The sequence below is a fragment of the Cyanistes caeruleus genome, chromosome 18 (assembly GCF_971803275.1).
Source record: "Cyanistes caeruleus chromosome 18, bCyaCae1.hap1.1, whole genome shotgun sequence".
NCBI lineage: Eukaryota > Metazoa > Chordata > Aves > Passeriformes > Paridae > Cyanistes > Cyanistes caeruleus.
In genome coordinates, this window is record NC_141718.1 from 10,203,330 (window position 1) to 10,229,476 (window position 26,147).

The 26,147-nt window shown below is 47.6% G+C and overlaps 1 protein-coding gene across 7 annotated transcripts in view; it reads left to right on the forward strand.

The window, feature by feature from the left end:
• Positions 1-25,417, forward strand: part of BICDL1 (BICD family like cargo adaptor 1) — a 67,569-nt gene extending 42,152 nt beyond the window's left edge. For all 7 annotated transcript variants that reach the window (XM_086855508.1, XM_086855507.1, XM_086855511.1 and 4 more), the window contains 8 exons: positions 6,567-6,683; positions 8,722-8,868; positions 9,841-10,020; positions 10,264-10,482; positions 11,608-11,751; positions 14,895-15,025; positions 17,555-17,675; positions 21,128-25,417. In XM_086855508.1, the coding sequence (XP_086711634.1) occupies positions 6,567-6,683; positions 8,722-8,868; positions 9,841-10,020; positions 10,264-10,482; positions 11,608-11,751; positions 14,895-15,025; positions 17,555-17,675; positions 21,128-21,328 (1,260 nt within the window). In that variant the 3' untranslated portion in view covers positions 21,329-25,417. The remainder of the gene's footprint in view (positions 1-6,566; positions 6,684-8,721; positions 8,869-9,840; positions 10,021-10,263; positions 10,483-11,607; positions 11,752-14,894; positions 15,026-17,554; positions 17,676-21,127) is intronic.
• The last annotated feature ends 730 nt before the right edge of the window (positions 25,418-26,147 follow it).

Genomic DNA, 26,147 nt, shown 5'->3' on the forward strand with positions numbered 1-26,147 from the left:
TGGTTCAGATATATCACCTAACCTAACAGGAAAGAAAAAAAATAGCAACTGCATTGCAAGGAAAACCCCATCTACTTTTTCACACTTTGCTTAGTGATGCAGCAGAAGTCCACTGTCGTTGTTGAAAGGGCTTTTCAAGGACACTTGAAAATAAAAAAATCAGTAGTAGTTTTTCTCCATCTCTAGACACACTCAGAGTCCTCCAGTCATGAGAAATATAGGAAGCAACCAGAGGCAGACAATGCAAACACTTTTCCTTCCAAAAACAGAAAATCTAGCTTCAGCCTGAGAAGAGCCAGCGTTTGCAGATGTTTCCACCAAGGAACTAAATACTTCCATTCTTAACTCCACCTCAAGTAGCAGGTGCCAGACCACCCCATCCCAAAATAGAAAGCCCCAGGTGCTCCTTGCTCTGTCTCTCAGCCAGCTGGGCCTCTGCCTTTCAGGTGTGAGGCATCAGAGTTGACTGGCATTAACCCATTGCCACTCACTGCACAACTAGGGCTTCTTGAGAAGAAACACATTCTTGGGGTTTTTATGGTAAAACTCAGGTAAATAGGAGTGAGGTCAAAGGATACACTATACATTTCCACTTGTCCTACAGATGGGAAAGGGAACAAATCTGCAGCAAAAATTTCTCACTTTCATGCAAGCAGTAAAAGCTCGTGTTCTTGTATTTCCAAAATGCCAGAAATGTGGAAGTAGTGCAGAGCTTAGTATAAGCTGCCACTGCTGCCCTTTGTCTCACAGAATCCTCTCAGAACAGGTTTAATGCTGCAGCCATGAGGCTTTTCCCATCACTAATGTGCCCCCAGCCTGATGCTTATAAAACAGTCATAATAGTGCCTTTCCTCCATTATTTAGTCTCCTTGTTTTGGCAGTCCTTTGGATCAAGATCTCTTGCTTTCGTTTTTTCTTGACAGATCCACTTTGTGCAAAAACAGCGTTCTTTTGTTTCCTGTCTTGTCCCCCTGCCCTGTTGTCTCTGTAGGGTCCCCCACCCAATGGGGCTGGCCTGTGGCAGCGCGTTTCCTGCCAGAGGGAAAGCTCTTCAGCCTTGAATCCCCCACATCTGGGCAGCAGCAGAGTGAAGGATGAGCGAGGAGGAGGATTCAGCCCCACTCCATCATTTGGCAGGGATGGGGGCAGTCCTGGCTCTCACCAGCACTTCCCAGCTCCAATGTCTTGTGCTGCACTGGGGAGAAGCGGGAAGAGGTCTCTGGAGAAAGCCAAATCCCCTCCTACTCCTCCTTCAACCACGAAGCTGTTTCACGCACTTTACCTCAGCTGTCACTGGCAGAAGGTGTTTTGTCCTTTCCTGAGTGCATTTTTCCAGCAGTGGTGAATGACAGCCTCAGCCCTGCCCTGCAGAGGGGCTGGGGTGGAACTCACCGTGTCCATCCTGGACAGCCCCAGCCTCACCCCAGAGGGTCTCAGCCCCCCAGCAGTGCCTGGGCACCTGCAGGAAATAAATTCTACCCCTTGCCTCAGCAAAATGCTAATTTCATAATGGTAATTAAAATACTCACTTGACACACACCCTTCACAGCTCCAGTGATGACAATCAGCCCCAAAAAAACTTCCTCACACCACAAGGGAAGCAACACCATCACAACCCACCAGGGTTCCATCCAGTTCCATCACAGTTCCATCCTCTCCCTCACCACAAAAATCCCCATTGTTAATCCAGTCCTAGGCAATGGCCAAGCTGAGCTTTGCCTTTTACTTTACTGTCACTGTTTGAACTTCAAATTCCCCTAATAATGTGTAATCTCCCTGTCTTTGTCTCAATCCATGAGCTTTTAAATCTTATTTTCTCCCCCATTGCTGGAGGGGGTTGTGTGAGAGCAGCTGGGTGGACATTGGCCAGCCCACCAGGGTGCTACTGCTCCACAGAGAATTCCACAGGGAATCCTTCTGGGCACGCAAATCAGCAAATAAAAACAAAAAACCTCAAAAGCTGGTGCATGCAAGCACCTCTATTATGTAAGAACTTTCCTGGATAGGCTAATGTTTCAAATAACAATTTGAAGTTGACCTGCATTAAAAGCGTTGCTAAAAATCTCTCAAAGATTCCCAAACTGGGCAACCTCTAGGTGTGCTAAATATTGAGGGTGATTTATGGGGCCAATGTGCCAAGGTCTGGGAAACAGGCAATTTATTGGCATGGATCAAGTATCCCAGAAAACCAGGCTTCTTCCAGCACCTGGGTGCTGGCTGCAGTGGCAAAACAGAATCCCAATCCTCTGGGACTTCCCTCAGAAGTCAGAGTAACATTTTTTTGGTAAATTATAAATCTAAAGCAATTCGTTGTTGTTGTTGTTATTGTTTCCACCTCTGGTTATGTTTTAGTAGCCAAATATATTTTCCTTCTAGAGAAGAGCTGGGAATCCTGGAACCTGCAGCCAGGGGAGGCAGCAATTAGTGGTTTGAAGTGTTAATGGGACCACAGTGGGAACAGGAAGTCCCTTGAACTCAGCTATTAGCAAATTAATAAAAGGGGTAACACGCTCTCCTGAGTGTTACAAATTTAGCACTAATTAGGACTTTTCTTTCTTAGCTATTTTAGGCAAGAAAATCTTCAATATCCTTTGTTAAATCTTAATCATCTTGTTTGTAGAAGTAAATCATATGGAAACATTGGTTTCTTGACCCTGCTACAGTCTATTAAACTTTTTTCATTCTCCTTTTCTTTCTGACATGACTTATAGATAGTTATTTTGTATACAGTTAGCTTTATTTATCAAATCTTAACCCAGAGGAAGGTTTTTTTTGAATAAGACTAAACTAAGACTAAACAGGCCATTAATTTGTAGCCCGTCCCTAACTTCTCAAAGATCCCCCCCCGCCCCCTTCACAGGAACATCGGCAGTCCAATTTATTTATATTTGTTTTATGTATTTATTGCTCATTTATTCCAGATGTTAAACATCATGGAGCTGTTGTAACTGGCAAGCATCTCTTTCTGCCAAAGATCTACACAGTTTTGTGTATTTTAGCACTTGGGAATTAATCACGAGAGAAACTTAATCAAGTTTGCAATGATGAAAAGGCCTTAATTAGAGCAGAAGCCAAAATGTCCTCCTGCTCTTCCTTTCTTCTTGCACTGCCCAAATCTCATTGAAACCTTGCCTGAAGACCAGAAAACAAATCTCACAGTTGATTGGATATATCTAATTGTGAATTGATGTCTATGCTTTTGCGGATACATTTCAAATCTTGCCTGGTGGCTGTGTTGGCCAAGGAAATTAATTCATTTTTAACTACAGAGCAAAGCTGTGATGTTGGGCAATATATGTCTGCCTTTTTGCAAAGAATATTACTTGTCTCTAGCAAAATCAGTGCATTGCTAAATGATTGACAGAACCACAAAAGATTTAGCTTTTAGCGTTTAGGAAACAGCGATGAAGAGGGAAAGCCCTAAGGCTGGCCAAGGCAGAAGAAACTCACTTCCATTCAGCAAAAGCCATATTGAGCATTAAAGAGAAAATGGAGGTGGAAGGTTATATCTTCACTGATGCCAATAAGTAAAAAGAGCATGTTCAAAGTAATCAGTGGTGAGCTCATGGTTTAAAACACACAATGTGCAGGTAGGTGCACATCAACAGCAGTGCTGAGAACTGAAGTAGACAATGTCTGAACATACACCAGAAAGCCTGAGAAATACTGGACACTCTCAAGGTAGCTTTCATAAATTAATGCAAGCTGATGTTAATATCTCTATTTTACAATCAGTTAGAAAGGGTAGTTTGGCAGCAGGATTAATAACTTTTGAAACAAATGTAGCTTGAAAAGGAAGATTCCATGACCAGAGCTCAGCTCAGAAGACTTTGTTTCGTGTTTAGAAAAACCGGATGAAAACCATTCCTGGTTGGCCTGTGGAGGGAAACACAAAATACAGTCATTTGTGTTTACTTCTGCTAAACAGCTGGTCAGAAAGTATTTTTCTGCACTGTGTGAGGCTAAAGCAAGTATTATTTTTACTTTTCTCAACTGCATGAGGTAGTATGCAAATGGTGTTCACTGAGGTGACACTGTGACATCCTGTCTGCCTTTAGGGCTCTAAATACTAAAAGTAACTGAGTGCTTTTTCCCTCCATGTGGGTTATAATTGTGGGAATAAGATGTGTGAGCCAGTGAGCCAGGCAGCACATAGATAAATTCCAGATGATGATTTAATGCTGGTGAATACAAGTCTTATAGTCTTGCAAGCAGCCTGGTACTGGAGAGGACCTTTGAGGTCAATTCATTTCCCTTCTGTCACAGGCAGCCCTCTGAAATAAGCTGCATGATAAAGTGACCCAGCTCCATTACAGAGTTATTTTTTTTGCCACCATTTCTACTACCGTAATGGTGCAGAAGAGGAATCCTACAGCAGGTCCTTGGAAATGTAGAAATCTTCCTATTGCCAGCCTTAATATACTCTTATCCGGTTTATTCACATCTTTCTTTTCTGCCAAAATTGTGCTTCTGCTTAAATAGCGCTTCTCCCTTCTGTGTGCTCATCCATGATGTATTTATAGGGAGTCCTCTCTCAGCATTTACTGCATGAGATAAAACAAGCCATCCTTTTTTTAGACTCCTTTCGTATAACAGACTTTCCACAATCTGAATCATCCTTGCAGCTCATCCCTTCACCTGCTCCTGTCTGGGCATGGGGAGCAGAACGAGCAAGAGCAGCTATATATTTTCTTACCAGGGATTTTTACAATGCCATTAATACTGCCTTGTTTTCTTACTGCTCCCTTGTACATTTATACTCTCTGTACGTAGCATTCTTCAAGCGTATAAATTATGTTACACAGTGAACCGTCAAATACTGGTGTGTCATCTCCTCTGGTGCCACTTGAGCTCCTTGGGAGTGTGGTCAGCATCTTGCAGGCAGAATCCTTCAGTGCTTTTCATCTGGTGCTTTTTCATCCTTGATAGCTCCTGCAGAGTGTTTCAGCATGAAGATGTTTCAGCAGTCATTACAAAAGCAAGTGAATCATTCAAAAAAAGCACAATCCATCCATCTTCTTTAGTGTCACCAATTAATAGCTGCTCAGGATGCTTTGCAACCTATAGTTGCTTAAGGGAAGAAAAATAACCAACCCCTTCCTATAGTGAATTCCTTCCTATAGCAAGGAAGCTTTATTAAGTAAATTAGGCAATATGCAAAGGGTTCTGACTTGGGGCTTTAAAGAAGAGTGAAAAAAACAGTGTAAGAAGGGAGCTAAAAAACAATTGGTAGACAAGATTATTTCTTATTATTGGAACCCACTTTTCAGAAGTCAGTAGTCAGAGCCTGATTTGGTGGCCACACTTCTGTCTGATGCTGCCCCTCCAAGCAAACAATGTTGAGGCCACCAGTTTCCTCCACTTGATGGAGCTGGAACAGCCTTTTACTTCATGCTTCTGATTTGGAATATTTTGCTGCAGACTGTGCAAAATAAGGGACATTTTTTAAAAGGGAGCAGTGTTGCCTTTTTGGGCAGCTCAGACTGTGTGTGCTCAGTCTCCAGTCTGCTGGAGTCATTGCTCCAGTCACAAGGTTCTAGAGCAGAGTCATTGCACCCTTTGGTGAAGCTCTGCCTTGTGCACTGTCAGAGCACCCGGAGAAAATCCAGAGCCCCATTTGCCAGACCTAAAGATGCATTCCCCAACCTGCCCACAGCTGCTGACTCCAGTCCCTCCCTCCCTGTCTAAAACACTGTGGCTTTTGCCACTGGACACACCCCAAGCAGCACAGCAATGCCACCCTTGAGAGGAATCAATTCCAGCCCATGTGGCATAGCTGGAGGTCTGTGCCTAAGTGTAATGGAATCTGATGGAAGCTAATTAAAATTAAAACCATCCATTTCGCTGTCTCCTTAGGGTTTCGTCATAAAAACCTTATGTTGTCTTACAGGCCTAAACAAGTGTGTTCACATGTAAAAATCAGCCATTAAGCTGCCTGGAGCATAGTTAACATGTCTAAACTGTCATTTGTAAGGGCTGCCTCAAGCCTGGATCCTGAAGGTGGGAATGGCCTTTCTGCTGTCCTCAAATCACCCTGCATAAGTGGGGCATCCCTGCTTCAAAATGGGAAAGAGGGACAAGCCCAGGGATCCTGCACTGACAGTCATGTGGAGAGGATGTTTCTCCATCTGGCCTTGGCAGGAGCTGGGAATCAGAGGCAAAGAGTACTTGTTATATGAGGGCTGTGCCAAAGATGTTCAGAGGTTAGGAGTGTAAATCTAATAGGGGTGTTTCCTGGTCTTCTCCTCAACCCCAGCTAGGCTACAATTTTTAAGGCAAAGTGAATTTCCTCTGGGAAACAGGAGTCATTGTGGTTTTTTACAGTGGAAAAAAATTATGGGCTGTGGCCCCTTGGCTGCCCCAAGGGAAAAATCAACATGGTTTAAATGGCAGCTCTCCCCAGTGTCTGTCAAAGGTGAGATTTTCACTCACCCAGACTATGCAGAATTCAGAGTTTCTGCTGAAACTGGGCTTGTGCAGAAGTTGTATCTGGGCAGGTCTCCCTGGGCAGGAGGAGATGGCAGCTTTGGGTCTGTGGGGTAACTCCAGCTGGTGTCTCCTTGCAGGCATCGGAGGTGGAGCGGCAGCTCTCCCTGCAGGTCCACACGCTCCGGGAGGACTTCCGGGAGAAGAATTCCTCCAGCAGCCAACACATCGTGCGGCTGGAGAGCCTCCAGGCCGAGGTGAGTCACCTGCCTCCCTCCTGCAGAAAGCAGCCAGGGCTCCTGGAGCTTGTGTCATGCCCTTCTCTGAGCAAACACAGTCAGCCAGTGGAGCCAACAGAGGGATGGCAACACTGGGGCAAAGGACTCCCCCAGCAAGGATTGCTCCATGGTGTTCTGGTTGGGGTTCTGGCTCACAGCATCTTCCAGTGCTGCCTCTGCCACAGCATTCCTGCAAAATGAAGAGATGAGAAGGATCTTCCAGGAGCCAAACCATGGCTGTACTCCCACAGGGCTTTTCCCAGTACAGATTAAACTCTGGTGGGCATGGTGGGAAGGTCTGCAGGGTTCTTTTTCCTTCTGTTCCTCATGCTTGCAAAGGAAGCAGCAATCCTCTCCTGCCTCCGAGCCATGCACTTGGGAAAGCAAGGAGCCCCTGCCTGTTTTAACTTAGGTACATTTGCAGGAATGATACAACTTACTTCCTTTTCCCTTCCCTGACAGGGTCACTGGGGATCACATAGGTAGGAGCTAGATGGGTAGAAGATGTCCTGCTCTACTACCCAACCACTTCTTTTATTTAAAAGCTGTCTGGAAAAGCTTTTCCTAAAATCTCTCCATTTCTTTTCTCCTGCTCCCACCTGCTCCTTGCTGGTCCCTTGCCTTTTCTTCCCCTCCCCTTGGTGTGGAGCAGCAGGTCCTTGAAGTAAGTATGGAGGCTTGGAAAGGGTTTGCCTGCATGTCCATGGCTGTTACCATGCAAGCCTGTCACCATGCATGCCACACCTTCTCTCCTCACCTCCTTCCTGTCTCTTGCTTTCCAATCCCTTTCCCCCTGTGCCTTCCCCATGGTCCAGGGCTCATGGCAAAGCAGTGTTTTTTCTGTTGTATGGTTATTTACAGTGTGTTCATTACTGGTCTGTCCAGCAAATATGAACTCTTGGTACAATCTCTCCATTAAACCTCTTATTTTTCTTTCTCCAACCCACACAAATCATGATGGGGGTGGGCAGAGACATCTCAGAAACCATTAGTCACCTCAAAGCAGCTTTCCAATACCTCCAGCAGCCTTTACTCTGCAGAAACAGCTAGTCCACATACTTGGCTGATACTCCTTAGTGCAGCCAAATCTTTCCAGCAACCTGGGAAGCAGCAAAGAGACAAGGTCCCAAAGAGGCCAAGAAAACGGTGTGAATTTGCTGGATTTGTCTATGCTCCATGAACTGAAAGGAGGCCATAGAGAATATTTAGGGTTATACTGGACTGGTGGATGGCTGGCATACCAGACCCCAGAGACCCTGTGTGTAGTAATGTGGGGAAAAGCTCCTTCTTCTTGGTTAAACAAGAAGTGACCTTGGCTAGTGCTGATTCATCCTTGCACTGTTCCCAGCTAACTGAGTCATGGAGGGTTTGTTTGGCACACTGTCCCTCGCCTGAAATCACTGCCCTTGACAATTAAAAGAAATGAACCAATTTTAAAGGCAACCCATCACTGTGAGGCTAAAAATAGGCACAGCACAGAAAGGAGTTTTCATAAGTGAAAAGACAGAAAAGTCCCTGGTGAGGACCTGATGAACACACACAAATTAAGAACAGCTATGGGCAGTTCTGTGGCACAGACCTACAGGGAGCAGGATTCCACAGCCTCACCCTGGATCCTGCTGGCTCACCCTGTGGTCTCCAGCATCCATACAGGAGAAAATGCCACCATCAGGACCAGCCAGGAAAAGTAACTAGTTTTTACCTTTCAAATGTTAAAGTGCAAGGGGTGGGCAGGGCTGGTCTCCACTTAATATCTTTGAATATTCCTGCCTGTTCCCTGACCTGCCAGTGCCCACCCAGCCCCTTTGGAGCTGCCCCTGAAGCCTGGGGGAGGAGTTGTTTCCTTTCAGAGCTTTCCTAAGCATTAAACCACACACAGAGGTAGTTTCTCTCATACAGGTACAGAACATCTGTGTACATCCTTCTGCATTTTGCTGTTCCATTTCTCTCTTTGGAATGTGGTGTCTCTCCTCTCTGGTCCCTGCAAAATCTGACAGGGCCTCTCTTTGCCCTGCAGATCAAAATGCTGACAGACAGGAAGCGGGAGCTGGAGCATCGCCTCAGTGCCATGATGGAGGAGAACGACCTGCTCCAGGGAACCGTGGAGGAGCTGCAGGACCGAGTCCTCATCTTGGAGAGACAAAGCCATGACAAGGACCTGCAGGTGAGGAGGCAGCAGTAAGACAGAGAGGGGATGGGGAGATGCAGTAAAAGTCATGATCTGGGGAAAAAATTGGCCATGAACTGAGAGACAGAACAACTGGAAGAATGAAATGGCTCATGCAAGAATGGCAGGAAGCAAGGTTCTGGGTGTTCCCCATGAGGATGTGTAGCATCAACAAATCATCCTGACAGCAAAGAGCAGCTTAGGAGGGAGATCTGAGCAGGGAAGTGAGGCAGGGTGCTGAGGAAATGAGGTAAATGCAAAAAGAACCAGAGGACTCCAACAACAGAGGTTGTAGTTAATTTTGTTTAATTTTTTAATAGTAGAATTGGCTTCAAAAGGGACTTCTTTAGATCCCACTGTTCCAGAGGGCAGTCTTAGATCAAATGGGGCTTCTCTTAGATCCCAGTGCTCATCTGGTTTCCCAGCAATCTCCATGGTGTTCACAGCCATGAATCACCAAATGACACTCCCCAGAAAACAAGCTTGGCACCTCTGGGGCTTAGGGCAGAGCAAGGTTTTTCCATTTCACTTCTGCGGATTACCAAGCACTGGATCCTCAGCTCTGCAAAACAACCCTGAATATATTTTCCTTTTTTAAATATATATTTGTATATATTTTTAAAAAACATGTAGCTAGCACTTTTTGTTTGGATTCACTTCCTGCTGTGTTTTTTTCAGCAAATTTCTTTACCCGAGTCCCAACTTCTTACCAATGTTCTTCATTTTAGTACTGATTAACCTGCTATTTTTATCTTTCTGGATATTCTGGATTCTAAACAGTGTCTAATGGCACTTGGAGATTATTAAGCTCCAATAAATAGCAGTACCAGCCAAGTACTTTCCTCCTGGCTGGAAAGCCTGTTTTGTGTCACTCATTCCTCCCTCCCAGCTTCCTCACAAACCAAGAGATTGATCCAGTCCATATTGCCTCCATTAATATTTTTCTGATTCCTCGATTTTCTCCCCAAGCTGCACCAAAGCCAGTTGGAGCTCCAGGAGGTGAGGCTGTCCTACCGGCAGCTGCAGGGCAAGGTGGAGGAGCTCAGCGAGGAGAAAAGTCTCCAAAACCTCAACACAACCAGCACATCCCTGCTCTCTGAGATAGAGCAGAGCATGGAGGCAGAGGAGCTGGAGCAAGAACGAGAACAGGTATTTGCCCTCCAGTTTAATGTGTTTGATCTGGATTTGGAGCTGAACCAAAGGCTGGAAAATTGGGACTGGGGTCTGGTATCAACACCCTTTTGACCATATGAAAGTACACCTCTGCATCCATTTCCAATCCAGCATGGCAAATATTTGTGAGGGCTGGCAATCACACGCTCCACTTGACCATGGAAGGAGGATTTCGGTGGCCCTGACACCCCGGGCTAATGCCAGGTTGTTTTGTTGCAGCTGAGGCTGCAGCTCTGGGAGGCGTACTGCCAAGTGCGGTACCTGTGCTCCCACCTGCGAGGCAACGACAGCGCCGACTCGGCCGTGTCCACTGACTCCTCCATGGACGAGTCCTCAGAAACCTCATCAGCCAAAGACGTCCCAGCCGGGAGCCTGCGGGCAGCTCTCAGTGAGCTCAAGAGACTGATACAAAACGTGCTGGACGGGGCAGACTCCACGGTAAGTTGGTGGCACAGAGAGACCTTGGCCGACCATTTGAGATGCAAGGAGTGGGCTGTGCTCTGTGACTGCCCATCTCTGTGAGCCACAGAGGTTTTCTGGCAGATCAGGGCCTTCAGGATCCAGCAGCACCTGCAGCGAGCTCTGGGCCAGAGGATGTGCACAAGCCAAGAGCAAAGCATGTGGGTTTTCAGCCTGCAGTGCTCAGACCATCTAAACTTTCAAGCTCATACAACTGTCATTGGCCTATGAGTTGTTCTGGAAAATTAATAAAAGTAGGCTTACTTTGAGATTTCCAGTAAGTTAGAGTTTCAACGTGGAAATATTGCAGATTGCCTTACATATCACAGTTGGGTTATTTCCTTTGGGATATAACCTTACTTTATTAGCAATAGTATCACAAAAACATGATAACCCCTATGTTGGGATGTTCTGTCCCTGTGAATTGTCATTGGTAGAAATGTCTTGGCAGGAGCTGCCAAACTCAAGTCCATGGCAGGTGAAGGGTTTTGCTGGCACAAGATGATGTCTGTAGGATGTGGTCCCCAGGCTGCTGGGCAGGAGGGGTGGCATGGAGGGACCACTCAGCATCCACAGAAGTACAGAATTTAAACAAAACACCTCCCTTTTTGTTATGGCTCAAATCAGGCCTGTTCCCATTCCCAATAACCTGGTTTCATTGTCATTATGACTTATTTGGGGTGCTGTGGTGAGGAAAGCAGTGCAGCCCCTGCAGGGGGCTGTGAGGGAGTACTCACCCTCCTCATTTAGGTACCCATAGGCTGAGTATAGAGATGAAGTTGCATTTGGTGAATGAAATGTAGAGAGTCCTGCAAAAGGTCCACAAACAGAGACTGTAGTCATATGGGCTACCAAATGGGCAGTAGTTCTCTGTAAATTTGGTTTATGCCAAGGTCTGCATGCTCTTTCCATCATGTGTTGAAGCACTACCCTTGGTTGAGCACTCTTGGTTGTGAAGGTGTATGGGAACAAAAAACTGTACCAAAGTCCCACTCACATTTTCTTCTTCCTTGTTTAGTACCCTCGTCCCAAACTAGTACCAAATTAATACAATTGCCTTTTTTAAAGTGAAATCTGAGCAAGAGATTTCTCTCCCACTCTCAGAGCTCTCGGCGAAGCGACGACGACACCTTAGAGGAACAGATCAGGAGAACGAGTGAGGATTCGCGAGCCCTGAGGGAATTAATGGAGGGAGAACGGGGGAAACTGAGGCAGAGTTTGGAGGAGCTGCAGCGACTGCACAGCCAGGTTAGCAACTCCCACACTTTACATGTGGTCTTGTAACACCAGTGTTCATCCTCCAAGACATGCCATCCATCAAAGAGACCAACATGATAAATAACCCAGGAGGATTTAGACCAAAATGGTTGGATGAGGGAGATTTGTTTAACCAAATGCAGAGGATTTAAGCATTTATGATGAAAGTTTCTGACAAATTGTCTGGGGTCCATCCGAGGCATCATCTCAAGCACCCAAACTTCTTTTAAGCCTTTCTCCCAATCTGCTTTTTACCCAATCTCTGTTACTTAAATTCTTCTCAGCAGAAGACCTCAAAATATGAGGCTGCTTGATACGGGGTATTGGAAACCCAAAGGTATCCAGGCTGACCTGAATTGCTGCACTGAGTCCTTGTGAGGTGTGTGTGCACCAATTCCGTGGATATAACGGTGCTGCTCTGCTGTGCATGGAGCAGGGCTTGACTTCTTCCACAGCAGCATCACAAAACCCTCAGAAGAGCAGAGCATTCCCAGAGAATCCTAATTGTGGCCAAGCTGGCACCAGGCAGCACCCCAGGGACCAGCTGAGGCAACCTCAACAGCAAGGAATGGTCCAGCCCTACCACCAACTCCACACCCAGAGCACAGAATCCCATTGCAGCATTATCTGTGTCTGAGGCCCTGTGCCAAGAGCAGAAAATGGACACAGGCATCCAAAGAGGTGCTTGGCACTCCTTGTCTCTGTGGGACAAGACTCCAGATGCTGGAGGAGATCTAGAGGCTGCAGCAGAAGCAGCAGCAACTGCACTGGAGCAGGGAATGGGATTAATGTCCTTGGCTAGTCTTCCCAGCAGTGCTGTATCGCCCTTTGGAGAGTAAATAGGAGAGCACATCCCTGTTCAAAAAGTCAGCACAACCTGGGGTCTGACAGCCTTGTGTAGGGCTGTGGGAGCTCCCACCATGGGACCAAAGAGGAAAGAGTGAGAGAATCATTAAATGCCCTGGCAGTTGTGGCTGCACAGGTGTGAGGGTGGGAAATGTCCTGCTTCCACAGCAGCTGATCAGGGCAGAGTGTGGGAGGGGAGCAGCCCTGGAGCCCATCCTTCCCCTACTGTTCCTCTCAGCAGTGTGGCCACCACAAGAGACACTTTTGAAGGTCCAGACTTCTGTTTCCAGTGAGACATGAGCCCAGACACTGCCCTGGCTGTACTGCTGCAGTCCTGTGCACCACACACAAGCCCCCCTTGCCATTAAACACACCTGAGATGGAGGAGTCAAGGGCTGGATCTCTGCAGCCTGGCAGTGCTGAGAGACCTTTAGAGACTTATTCACAGATTTTAGGCTTGTCTGATCTCCCCAGACTCTCCAGCCAGTAGGGACCAGAAGACTAGGGACCAGAAGCCATTGTGCAAGTCTGGAAACCTGGGTCTGCTTTTAGGGGTCCCCAACTACCAAAGCTCCGAACATTTAGTAAGCAAAGGAAGGACAGCAGTTCTGTTTTCTCCTCACACCTCTGTGTGATGTGGAGAAAGATGGGGCATAGCTACAAATGCAGCAGCCGTTGCTCTCAGAGAGGAGCTTCAGCCTCCCACAGCAAGTACACGTCTCCCACAGCTTTTGCCTGTTATCCAGCCTCACACTTGCTCCAGGTTATTAATTATTCTCACCTCCTGTTGAACAGGCAACAACGTCTTCTGTTCAGTGCTACAGAAAATTGATGCATGTGGAAATCTGGTCCACCTGGGGGAGGCAGTGCTCTGCTGCCTCCTCATCCCTCTGTTCTGGCACTGGTATTGATACAATCAAAGGGGATCTGCTTATAAGTGGCTTTTAGGATCTTGTGGTGTCACACACATTCATTGCTCCTGCCCAAGAGAGCAGGTGAGCAGGTGGAGATAGGAGTCACCCCCTTCTCTGTCTTCATTGAGAAGCTATTTCACACCTTCTGCCGGCTTTTTTTTTTTCTCCCATTCTTACCTGAAGCACAGACAGAACCAATTAAAATCCCAAACCTATCCCAAACGCCATGTTTTGGGCCTCTGGATCCTCTGTCCCCTGGGATTTCTGTAGCAGTGCTCAGCACCTTTCACATCACCCCAACACCACTGCTCTCTGCCACATCATTGCTCTTGAGGTGCTCCCCATGTAGGGCTGAGGGAGGACACAGCTCCCCAATTCCCTGGCAGCCCTGGCACAGCTCCCTGGTTCCCTGGCAGCCCCAGCACAGCTCCCCAGTCCCATGGGGAGTCTCTGCACAGACAGGGTACATTCACACCCTCCTCCCCCCGGCCCAGCCGTGCCTCACTAACGGCAGATCCTCCCACGCCCTGGATGAGATGAGCCCTTTTTGACTGTCTGCCCTCTATTTAAAGATTTCTTTGAAGATTCAAGCACTACTGAGCTGCATTTAGAGGCAGGAGGTGGGTCAAACGCTGGAAGGGTTTCCAGGTGGTGGAGTAGCGTAACAGAGCATGTGTGTGCCCTAGACAAAGAAATTAAATGTGTATGAAATATTATGAAGCTGTGCTAATGCAATCCTTGCATGATTTCACACCCTATTAACTCACTCTGCACAGGACTGAAATGATAGATCATTTCTCGTACTATTTAAGACTCCAGACATATTTCAAAGTCTAATTAAAATTGTAAGATGTGCCAGTAACACCTTCCCATGGCATGAAAGAGAGTTTTCACATCCTTTGGCTTCATATTACTTTGGGAGATGTAATAGTCCCTTCAAAAAATATTATTTGCTGGTAAATTATGTTAGCAATAATTTAACCCTGGAAAGATCAGAATTACAACAGAATTACATCGGAGGAGGTGTGCAAACTGCAAGACAAACTTCTTGGAGAGGGGCAACATTTTAGCACCGATGCCACAGTGACAGCAGTGTCACAGGTGGGTCCTGCCTTGCAGAGCTTTCAGTGCTGGTTCTGCGTGTTACTGAGGCCATCCTGGTGACACATCTTGCTCAGGCCACATCCCAGGGCAAGCCAGCACATTTCATGGAGGGTGGCACCAGCACTAACAGCCCCACACAGCAGACACAGCTTTTTCTACGACCAGGGGATCTCTCCACCTGCAGGCTGGCCCATGTGCCTTTTTCCCCCCGGCCACACTTGTGCGTTTCCCCGAGCAGAGCTGGGTTTCACAGCTTCCCTGTGCCCGCAGGTGACGCTGCTGAGTGTGGAGATGACGACGCTGAAGGAGGAGCGGGACCGGCTGCGCGGCGCTGCCGAGGACAAGGAGGCGAGCGAACGGCTCCTGCAGGCCATCAGGGACCGCGACGAGGCCATCGCCAAGTGAGTGGCACCAACAGCCAGAGCCAGGCTGGGGCGGCATTTGTGGAGTGGCTTTCTCCTGCTCTCCACAGCAGCTGTGACAAAGTGATGTCTTGGTTTTGCTGGCCTTGGGAAATGCTGCCAGGAGCTTGGGAGCAGGGAGGAGATACTAAAGGCAGAGCTGCCCCACAGCTGGATTGGGGGTATTTGGGAGCATTCTGTGAAGCACGTTTGTGCCATCCCTAGTGCTGGTGAGAGTCACAGCAACGAGGCGAGGGCATCAGGGAGCCAAATGGAAACACTAGGTCTGCCCTATATTTGTCACATTTTTCTTCCTTTGCTATTCCAGACACACAGCCCTGCTTTCCTGACCATCCCCATTACAGCCTGCCTGGGCTTCCCTAGACCATTCCTCTGGTCATTCCCTCTCCTTTCCTGTTCCAAGGTATTTTTTGCATCTCCAGTTCTGTAATTCTCTGGTTCTCCTTTTGGGATTCTCCCACTGGTTTGGCTCTTTGTTTTGCCCCTCCTCCTTGCAGATATGTGTGGTTCTGCTCCACCAAACCCCAAATCCCCCTTCCCCATCTCTGTCCTCGGGTTTGCCAAAATGTCCTGAGCACTCCTTGCCCAGAGAAGAGGGACAGACACCTTTACCCCTCTGTGCTCTGCTAGAAAAGGTTGATCTGATAATCCCTTCAACAAGCAGATGGGCCAGGACACCAGCAGTCCAGCTTCTTAGGGAAAAGCTCAAGACAAGAGGAGCAGGAGAGGGTTGCACCTCTGAGGGTGCAGGAGCTAAATCAGCCCGCACCATCCCTTTTTATAAGTGGCTCGATCTCCCGTGCTGCCCTTGCTGGGCTAGCTGGTACCAAATTCCCATTGCTGTCCTCTGTAACACCTCCATCTGTTGGCAAGGAGCAGGAGCATCCCAGCTGTCTGCTGGGGGCAGGGAGGTAGTCCTGACATTCCTAGAGCGTGTGGGCTGCTGGCTCTGCCGTGGCTATGGCAACACTGCCGCTGCCATCAATCCCCTGGAAACATCCAACCAGCAGCAGGGAAGCGTCACAGCAGAAGGCAAAAGGCTGCTTCAGGTGCCCTGGAGTGGAAGGGCACAGCTTCTCCAGTCCACTGTGACCTTGCTGAACAAAGCAGCAATATTTGGAGCTGGCTGTCCTGCAGTGCAGGAGTCCCAGGAATGGGGCACAGGTGAGGGGGATTAAGGAGCAGAAAGTGGCAGCAAGTGAAAGCAGACAAGAGCATCCTGTCACTGAAGTGAAAACATCCCTCCCCAGTGAGCTGGTTGCTGCCTGGAGAGGCTCGTGATTTTCTTCCCACCTCACACCCCAAGGGTTAATTTGCTTTTGTTGAACCCATCCCCCAAAAAATCCCTAACTCTGAACAGAAATAAAATCACTGCCCGAGGCAGACATCTGGTGTGGAAAATTTTTGCTTGAAGCTGAAGTTTGGCAACATGGGAAGCGATAGGAAAATAGGATCCTTTCAGAGGAAGTGTTAAGCAACCAGTACCTGGAATATAAACACAAATTCCCAGCACAATTCCCAAATTGCTCTTCTGCAGGGGAGCACAAGGGAGCTATTAGGAGACAAGGAATTAGCTACAGTTAATAAGATGCAATTATTTCTCTCAAAAATGTTTGCAAGGAAGGATTGTTCCCAGCAAGTCCTGTTCTGCTTTCCTATCACACAGCAGTTAATTGAAAACTTAAGCTTTGTGCTCACCTGTGTGCTCCCAGCATGGTGAGCAGCTTGGGCAGCTTAGGAAATTGCTCCATCTTAAAGGACAATTCCTTTCCACAAGCAAGGAGTAGCTGGAACATCTCAGCCACTGAGCACTTGGGGCTCTTTAGGTAACCTTGGCCATGGCATGACATGCCCAGTGGCCACCAAATGTCTGGGAGGAAATGCAGCAGAGGTGTTGCCAAGGGCTGGGACAACTCCGCTGAAACTGGGAGCTTTCCTTAAAGCCTAACACTTAATTAAAACAATTTTAACAGTTTGTCATTCTTAAAAAGTATATGATGTGATAAGCTCTCTTCTTTCATTTCTTCCTTCAATTCAAGTCCCAAGTGAAAGCAGAATTTTACTCTTATTTAAGACTTTTTTTGGTTTATATTGCAATTTATTGATCAAGTGATTAACAGGTAATTTGATTTTTAGCATGCACCATTTCTCTATGCATGTAAACAGAAGAAAAAGAGAAAATATTTGTTTATAGACCTCGTTCTAGATCTCCATTTTATTGGCAGGTCTTGCACATTATCCAGGCATACTATTATCTTACACAGCAGTGTATCTGATTTTCTTTCAGTATTCTTCACAGTGTGCTTATCAGAAATCTGCTGGCTTTAGTGATGTCAGAAGTTCTGTCCCACCCTTCAGATTAATCGATTGTGCAGAATACAGCAGAGATGGACACCTTAGGATGTGGGGACTTGCCAGAGAAAGACATAAGTTGTAGACTTGTTTAGATATGCTTAACTCTTCATTTAGAAAGAAAAAGGTGCCATGCCCTGATTTCTGTCCCCACAGGAAGAACGCGGTGGAGGTGGAGCTGACCAAGTGCAAGATCGACATGATGTCCCTCAACAGCCAACTCCTGGATGCCATCCAGCAGAAGGTGAACCTCTCGCAGCAGCTGGAGGCCTGGCAGGTGAGCACCTCGGCAGGGTGGGGGCTGAGGGACACATGGCCCCAGGGCCACCTGTGGGGGAGTGTCCCCCCTCCCTGTGGGTGTGTCGTGTCCTCTGCCTGAGCATCCATGGATTGGGTGTTTGGGGGTGCTGGGTTTGGCTCTGCAGGAGCCAGCGATGCCGTGGAGTGCAGAGGGGAGCTGCCCCTCCCTGCTCTGAGCCTTTTGGCTGTGAGCTGCTAATTCTACAGCTCTAAACACTCATTTAAAATGGAGAAGCAGACTGTGCCTCCTGGCAGAATGGGAAATGTGCACGTTGCTCTGCATGGGGTGAGGAGGAGTCCGTGCAGGAGGTGTCCCTAGGCAGGCACACCTTGGGTATGTGTGGGCACAGCATGTCTGTGCATTTCCATGATAGAGCAGAAAGGTGGGAGAACAAGGTTGTGCTGATTGTTGGTGCACTATTTTCATCAACTCCGAAGATCCATCAAGAAGGAGGAGCTAAAATTCCAGTTCTTCACCAAGGTAAAGAACAAAGTCATGGCAGTTCCACAGCTGTCCTGGAGATGCTCTGCTTGGGGTCAGTGGGAAAACCCTTGTGAAGGCAGAGAACCCTTGAGAGCAGACAAAGCTGCCTCCTCCCAGAACCAGCACCAAGGGAGGTCTACCTCAGAAAATAAAGCAGACTCAAGAGAAAAGGTCTGTGCCATTTATAGTGATTTGTTGCAGACCATGCAAGACCCCAGCTTTACTAACAACAAGCCTGACCAGTAGAAACCTTTCCCATACAACCTCGCTCCTGTTTCAACTCCACTGTGTTTTCGTTTCTCTCTCTCTCTCTTTTTTTTTTTTTTTTCCCTTTTCTTTTCTTCTTTCTTTTCTTTTTCCTGCTTACAGTTTGCTTCCTCAGGGCTTTTTACTATCTGGCTCCTTTGGTTTCTGATCTAGTGGCCTTTCTCAGTTCCTGTACCAACAGCTTTAGTCGTACACCCCTCCTGCCTTTGAGGTGAGCTCCCCACACCCACCATCCCCTCTCCATCTGCTGCCACCATCACCCACATCCTTTTCTGCCCTCACCATCATCTGGCAAGAGGGGCCAGTGGGAGTCTCCATCACCCACCAATATTCTGCCCACACCCCCCATCCAGCACCAGCCAGGGGCAGCATCCTGCACCCCATGGTGAGGCTTTACCAGGGCACCACAGGAAAAGCCAGTCTGAGGTGCACATATTATTAACCCTCTCTATCCAAATATTGGATAGCTGTGTCTGGAAAGCTTCTTGAAAGACAGACTGGGATTTTACTTCTCAGCCTCATTGTCCAGTAAATGACACTCTGTGCTCTGCATAGGAGCTGTCTGGCTCCAAGTGCAGTCTGGATGGGTGGTATAAAGTGAAACCTACTTTGTGCTAGAATAAACCTAGTTTAGAGGTTAAGAAAAGGTCCTGTTGCAGTAACACAGCACAGCAACCTCAGACCTGCTCCCATCAGCTCTCTGAGCTGAGGCTCAGGCCCACTTCATAGCAGTAAGTTGTCTCCATACTGACCTGAGGTGTTGCTACACAGCAGCAAAATAGTTTCCAGCCATCTCATTTCCCCTCAACAGCATCTCAGCCACAGAGGCACAAAACAAGTTAGGTGATTTATGTATTTTGGGGACTGTTTTGCAAAGGGGTTTGCAGCAAGTTTCTGATAAAATAGGATAAAAGTCTCTGCTTTAGCTGGGTGTAATTGGATGCTTTAATCTGGTAACATTTTGCTCTTGCACACTTCTAGTCTGCATTTCACCAAGGGCTGTCAACAAGATTGCAGTGTTCTCTAAGGACATAATCATACAAGCTATAAAATAGGACTCAAGCAAAAAAACCTCCCCATGCAAGTGCTTCACTCTCTGACTCACAGATCTGACAGACCCCAATCCAGTGTACTCTCAATAGTGCATACTGTATTTTTATATATATATATATATATATATATATATATATATATATATATATATATATGATATTTTGGGGTGTGTGTATATATATATATATAAATATACATGTAAATCATTCTCATCCCTTGTTGTATGGTTGATCAAGGACACAGATCTGCCATGCAGGAGCCTGGGTACCTACTTGATTTAGCAGAAGAGGTGCCTTCAAAATCCAAGTGCTGTACATTTTCACATGGCAGCTTCAGCTCTGGAAACCTGTCTCACTGATATTTCATACTGATGTTCACCTCAACCTCTTCAACTCTCCCTCTGCCTTTCCTCTCTCCAGCCCTACTCTAAAAAGACCCAAAGCTTCCCCAGTCTGTGTAGCTCTGCACCCTCCTGCTCCCTCAGGGGAAATCCTCATCCTAAATTCAGGTCCAGGTCATGGCTGTCAATCCCTTTCCCTGCAGAAAACACTACAAGAGATTAGCCATTATTAAGTTTCCAGTCCCAGCTGGCTGATGGGCAATGGGCAGTTGCCAGCACCTTCCCTTCAGTCCTGTGCTGAATGAACAGCACTTCCACCACTCCAGCCCATCCAGAGTATCCTCATTCTCACCAAACAGTGTCCTCAGCCCTAATCAGGGACCAAACCACCCAAGAACAGTTGATTCCTCTGTGGGGCTAGTTTGTGTACACACATTTTCACTAAGCTGTGGTTTAAGTATGCAATTATAGGAGAAGCAATTGATCTGAAAGTTTAAACTCTGTAAAATTTATAGCCAGGTTTTCAAGGAACAAGTTAGTACATTATTACTGGCAATGGAACTGGGTAATTATTTTGTATAAAGCAGCTTCACTGTGGGGCAAACATGGATGGAATCAGATCATTTCTGGTACATCTGAAAAGCCACAGTTCATACTGAGCTGTCAGTCAGAGCTCCCACTGCTGTGCTGGCTCTAGGGGAAGGAGGGGGGTCTAAGGGACGAGCTCAGTTCTGTTTGGTGAGTGTGGTGCAAAGCCCAGGAAGGATCTGGTGGGCCCACACCTGCCCCAGCTCCTTGGCACCTTCCCCAAAGAAGCCCCAGTGACAGTGGCCATGCAGCAGCTCTGCCACCCCTGCCTGTCCACTTGGTGTGCAGACAGACCTGCTCAGCACAGATCTCTGTCCTTCTTCTGGCCTTTGCTTTCAGCTGCATTTGTTCTTCTTATTCATTTCTACCCCAAAGGGGACATCTGCAAGCTGCAGACAGCAGAGAAACACAGCTTAGGAGTGGCACAGAGTCCCAGGCAGGCACAGGGCTCCTGTGCGAGACCACCTGAGCAATTTATCCCTCACAGTTGTTTGGTTGATCTTCCTCACTCCCTGAAAAGCCTCACGGCAGCAGGCACAGCCGAGCCCGCTGTCGGGTGGGGACACTGACCTGTCCCCGCTCCCATCATCCCTGCTCCATCTCATCACTGCACGTTTCATACCCATCTCAGCCGCCCCCACGCGAGCTCCCCTCGAGCAGCAGCTGCCACTAACGCCCCTGTCTCCCTCTGCTGCAGGATGACATGCACAGGGTCATTGACCAGCAGCTGATGGACAAACACCCGAAGGAATGGAGCCAGCTTGCTTATTCCTTCTCCAGTGGCTCCGGCGCCAAGCGGAGTGCCAGGCCCTCCCCCGCGCTCAGGCCGGAGCAGCAGGGGGATGAGCCCGGCGGGGCTGAAGGAAACCGTCTCTTCTCCTTTTTCAAGAAAAACTAATTTGAAAAAGAGAAAATTCTCCAGCCATTCCTGCTTCAAGATGGGGAGTGGGGCAGCTGCCCAGCTTGCTGATGGACCCAAGTCTGATCCACTGAGTAAAAAAGAAGGGGGCAAAGGAGTTAACTCTTGAGACTCTGCACTATTTACACCGCACCTGGTCTGAACCAAATGTTTACATGAATTGGAGATTTGCAAATTGACAATGTGATTCTAGTAGAAAGAAACTTTTCTTACCCTGTAAGTGAAGTGATAAACTTCAGGGTATATTTTAGGCGCTTTGACACAGTCCAGTTTCTGCTGTGAAGAATCCTCTGATTGTCTTAAAAGCATTCTTGTGCTGGAGAAGGAAATAAGCAGCCCCAAGACAGCGGTGCAGGGGATTGAGAACTGCTGTCACAGCGAGCACAGGGGGAAGAAGAGGGCTGAATGCAAGAGGACAGAGGGGAGCCATTTGTACCACCCTGGCAGCTGTGACATCCTTCATCCATCCCACTGAGACTGGAGTCACCCTGGCCCCAGCAGTACCATGTTTTGACAAATGTAGCTTTCTCTGTGGTGGAAGTTGAGCCCTCACTGCAGATCCTGCCTGGGCACCATCTTCCCCTGGAGCTCTGCGTGGCTGTTCACCCTCGCTGGGATCCAGGCTCCTCGCAGCTCAGGGTAGGGGACAGATAGGTGGTGTCACTGTCCTCTCCAGCTCCTTCCTGTTACAGAGGTAAGAGTTGCAGGCTGTAGCTACACAGATTTCTCCCTGACCATGGAGACTGACCATCTACAAGAGATTACAGACTGGATAAAAGTTGTGCATGTTCAGTCCTGGGGCATCTGCTGTTCCTCCAATGGCCAAAAGTAGTTTGGGAGCTTCAGCAAGTCACACGCCTCTCCCCAAAGCCATACACATCTCCCAAACAGAGTAAGAAAACTCATTTTAACTGGATAGACCCCCAAAAGCCTAACTAATAATTCACTGAAAGCCTACTCCCAATGATGTCAGTCAGTCTTTGACACTGGGTTGGCAGACTGGATCCTCAGAAAGCACACTGGCATCTGCCTTCACTGAAGCCAAAGGCCATCAGGGTGTTACAAAGCTCTGGAAAGCCTGCAGGTTACTCTGCCCTATGCAGTAACATTGGCTATGGCCTGACAGAAAGGAGTGTTTGTCCCTGCCTGTGGGTCAGTTGCTACTCAGCCCTTTGGTGAGCAGGTAGCCAAAGGTCCTTTTGATCAAAGATGACCAGAGCCTGCTTTGCACGACTTGATCAACAAGAAGGAAGGTGGCTTTTTTGGTGTATGCACACAGCAGTGCTGGAAATCCTGCAATACTCAAGTAGGGACCTTCCCTCCTCACTGGATGGGCACTTTACAGCTCTTCTCCTTTGTCAGTCTGCCATCATAAGCCAGGGAGGAGCACCAGGCTCAGCTCAGAGATGTCCTGCTGCTGTCATGCAATTTTCACACATTCTCCCAGCTCATGATACCCACGGGCCCCAGTTTGTTTTCTGCTGCTCTAAAGAGGCCACCACCTACACTGTCCCACAGCAGACAGAGCTGGGTGCACCTTCAGCTCTGCCCTGCTCAGCAACTTTGGTGCTAACACACCATCCCACAGGGAGCTGCTGTCTCTGCTCACTACTTACAGGAACAAGCTTTCTGCTAGAATAGGTACCAAACTCCTTCTGAACACCAGATAAGAGGCTGGTGGCTTGGGTTTTAGTATTACTCAGCTTACCTGTGGGATAGAACATCCATAATACCTCAGTACAAATATCCTTTCTGCCTAGGAAGATTTGAGCATTCCCGTGTTTCCTTATTAGCATGAAACCACGACACTGGTATGAAATCATCTTGCACTAAGCTCTGGGTTGCAAGGAGCAGAGTCCTGTGAGATTGGCAATGATAGTGAAGAGCTGGGTGGTAAAACCCATCTACATGAAAGCAGTGAATCCTGGAGTGCAGAGCCTGCTTCAGGAAATACTTGGGCAAAGCCCCACCAAGTACAGCTTGATGCTTATGGGGAAAGGAATCAGGAGCCTCACAGGCAGGGAAGGAAATTGAACCTTGGCCTCTCTGTTCTAGGCAATGCTCAGCTGTTGAGTATCTGCTTGTAGCCACTTGTGCAAGCGAGGGGAAGGGCTGCAGTGCAGTGCTCAGTCTTCATCCTCCCATCCTGCCTGTGCTGTGACTCTGGATGGGGCAGGGACACCAGGCACATGCTCAGCACCTCCTGCTGCCAGGACTGTCACACCCACATGCATTACCCCAAGTGCTGATACTGCAGAGCCAGGCGTGGCTGCGTGGATGCCAGTGACACCTGTGACACAGTGACACCTGTGACACAGTGACACCTGTGAACACTGAAAACAATGCTCTATCAGGAGAGCCACGTGAACATCTCGGTCCTCAGGGACCTTTCTTCTGCTGTCAGTTGTCATTTCCCAGACCCCACCAACTCTACTCGAGCCACATGCCCAGCGGTTGTGTGGGACTCTACCCCAGAGAGGGATGATGGATGGATGGATGGATGGATGGATGGATGGATGGATGGATGGATGGATGGATGGATGGACGGACAGATGGATGGATGGACGCATGGGTGCATGCATGGGTGCACGGATGCATGGATGGATGCATGGATGCAATCCTAAGGCAAGAGCCTTAACTTACCCCATGAAGATGCAGTAATGAGATGAAGAAAGGTGCCTTCTGCTACGTTTGCTGAGGAAAGTGACTCAATCAGTTGCAAGGGTAGGCACAGCACATCTCTTCATTTACAGAGAATCCTTAATCCCACTGCAATTTTATTTATTTAACAAGAGTGACAGAAGAGATTGCAAGAGGAAAGTCAGCATGTTCTAAGGTGCCAGTTGGGTATAGTTTCTTCAAACAAGCCCCGTCACCCTAAAGACTTAGTTGCACTACTAAACCCAGAGATACAAGAGAGCTGGGTGTAATGAACTGGACAACACACCAAAGGAGACCTTGTGCTGAGCTGCTACTCCACAGGAACAGAAACTGCCTTAACACAGCAGCTAGGTTTTGTCTTGTCTTGAAAAACCTCGTGCAGTCCTTCACACCCATTTGTCACGTTGTGTTTTAACAAGGTCTTCACCCTGTGCTGTCATTAACACACTCACCTCCATCCTGTCATGGCCAGGAGCCCAGGATCAGCCTTGCAGTGCTGGTTAGAAGAAACTTCACTTGTGGTACTTGACTCTTCCAGGACACACACGGTGCAAAGGAAACATCAGCTCCAGGGAATGAGATGGAGGAAGCACATTAATCCAGCAGGTACTCAGCATCCCAAAGGAGTGGGATTAGCAGCTCTAAACACAACCCTCAGCCTTGCTTTCGAGATAATGGTAAATAAAACAGTAGGGCTGCACAGTCACTGTTCAAATATTGCACAGAGAAGAGATGCCTGCTGAGATTAAGGTTACAAAGGACTTTCCCACAAGTAACAGGTGACTTGTTTGGGCAAATGTTTATTATGCCAGCCTGAGGGAAAAGGGATCAGTCTCCCCTTCCTAAACTCTGCAAGGGAAGCAACTGTAAACAAGGAACAAATGTAAATGAAAGGCAAGTCACTAGCACTTTATCTTCACACAAACTTAGATCAGCAACTTGCCCTGGAGATGAACAATAAATCAAAAAGTTACTGACAACAGAGTCATTTTGCACAGAGAGCAGAAAGTGAGGCTGCAGGCAGGGCCACATGCACTTGTCCTACTTAGAATGGTGAATTCCAGATAAGCCTCTCCATCAGGCAAACTCTACTCCCCACTCAGCTATAAAAAGCAAGATTGTTTGAACCAAAAAGCCAAGAAAGGAAGTGTCTGGGTGCTGCAGCAATGATTCCCTTGGATTGAGAGGGAAAAAGCACACAGCAGGGACAAGCAGAAAGAATGTACCTATAGATATGTACATATACCACAGTGCTGTAATTTTTGTATGTAGCAGTCATGTAAATAAATGTATGGTTTTTATATGATACATATTATAAAAATCTATAAAGGCATATTTTTAGTAAAAACAATGCTCTACTTCTTTTGTAAATAGTTCTCTTCAGAATAAAACAGATCATTTATATGATACTGTCTCAGCTCTCACCACTTTACTGTGCCCAGCTGCAAAACAAGCTCATTTTTTGAACTGTCATTTAACACCCAACAGCATCTTTGGTGCTGCATCATCCCATGAAATTCAGCGAGATAGAGCCCCTGTGTGTGCTCAGGATAGAAGGGGCCAGGGCAAAAACGTCTGAAACATTTTTATCTCTTGGTGCACAGGAAAACCTGCAGGTGAGTAAATCACTCCACCTTCCAGCTGTGTGCTTTACAGGCCCTGGTACAGAGGCAGACTCCAACTGGAAGGAGTTTAGGCACCAACACAGTGACAGACCCACAGCTGCAGCAGCTGCAGCTCAGACCACTCACATGTCCCCAGGAGTCCCTTCCACCTCCTCTGCCCAGAAGGGCACAGACAGAACAAAGGCTCCTTCCCAGAGCAGCTTCCCATCAACTCCCCAGGAGCAGCCTGGGCAGGGCAAGGGGATGCTGAGGGCACAGCCACGGCTGCAGTTCCTGCACTGATTAATTAAACACACATTAATTTCCCAGGAAAGTGAGAAGAGACTCCAGATGCTTTTAGTCACCTCGGGCGGAGGAGCTTGCAAAGCTCACTCAATACTTTTTGTTGAGCAGGAAGACAAAAGATTACAGCACAATCACAGGCACCTCACTTCACACAGAAATAAGTTACCCGTTCCACCTTGCTCTTTCATTCAAACTAAAACAGCAACTAAACATTTGAAAGCATTAAT